This window comes from Austrofundulus limnaeus, unplaced genomic scaffold (assembly GCF_001266775.1).
Source record: "Austrofundulus limnaeus strain Quisiro unplaced genomic scaffold, Austrofundulus_limnaeus-1.0 Scaffold5985, whole genome shotgun sequence".
Classification (NCBI taxonomy): Eukaryota; Metazoa; Chordata; class Actinopteri; order Cyprinodontiformes; family Rivulidae; genus Austrofundulus; species Austrofundulus limnaeus.
The window spans coordinates 1-568 of NW_013958387.1; the positions used below are offsets into that span (position 1 = coordinate 1).

General features: G+C 51.2%; 1 protein-coding gene across 1 annotated transcript; it reads right to left on the reverse strand.

The window, feature by feature from the left end:
• Window positions 1-16: 16 nt before the first annotated feature.
• Window positions 17-557, reverse strand: LOC106512356 (uncharacterized; the record flags this gene model as incomplete). Its single annotated transcript, XM_014000991.1, is given in 1 exon segment — window positions 17-557. A coding segment is annotated over 1 exon segment (456 nt), but the record flags the coding sequence as incomplete, so codon positions are not given.
• Window positions 558-568: the final 11 nt, after the last annotated feature.

A 568-nucleotide genomic window follows, 5' to 3' on the forward strand; every position in this document is an offset into this window, starting at 1 on the left:
GATTATGGTACAAAAATCAAACTGTTATAAAACTAATTCCGGTCCCCAGTGACCCTAAGCAAAAAGCACATACAACAACAGTTTCTCTAACTTCCAGGTGCTCAGTGGCTCTGTAAAGTTTCTGCAAAGACCTCTGCATCCCGCGGAGAGGAGAACGTCTTGTCCGTAGAGCCGATGGTGACACGTAAACGTGCTGGATACAGGACGCCGCACCTCGCTCCAGCATCCTGCAGCCGCTTCTCCACACTGTCGAAAGCCTGCCGCTGCCTAATCACCTTCGCTGGGTAATCAGGGAAGATGTAGATCGACTTATTCTTGTGACGGAGGGGGAACTGCTGACGGGCCAGTCGTAGAATCGTCTCCTTCACATGGAAGTAGTGAATTCGTGCTATCATTGCTCGCGGCCGCGCGTTGTCACCAGGCAGCCTGGTTCCCAGCCGATGCGCCCGGTCCACCTCCAGCTGTGTGTGAAAATGATCCGCACCAAGCAGCTCCGGAATGAACTTCATCAGAAACTCTCTTGGAGATCCACCCTCGATTTTTTCTGGTAACCCGATTATTTTAATAT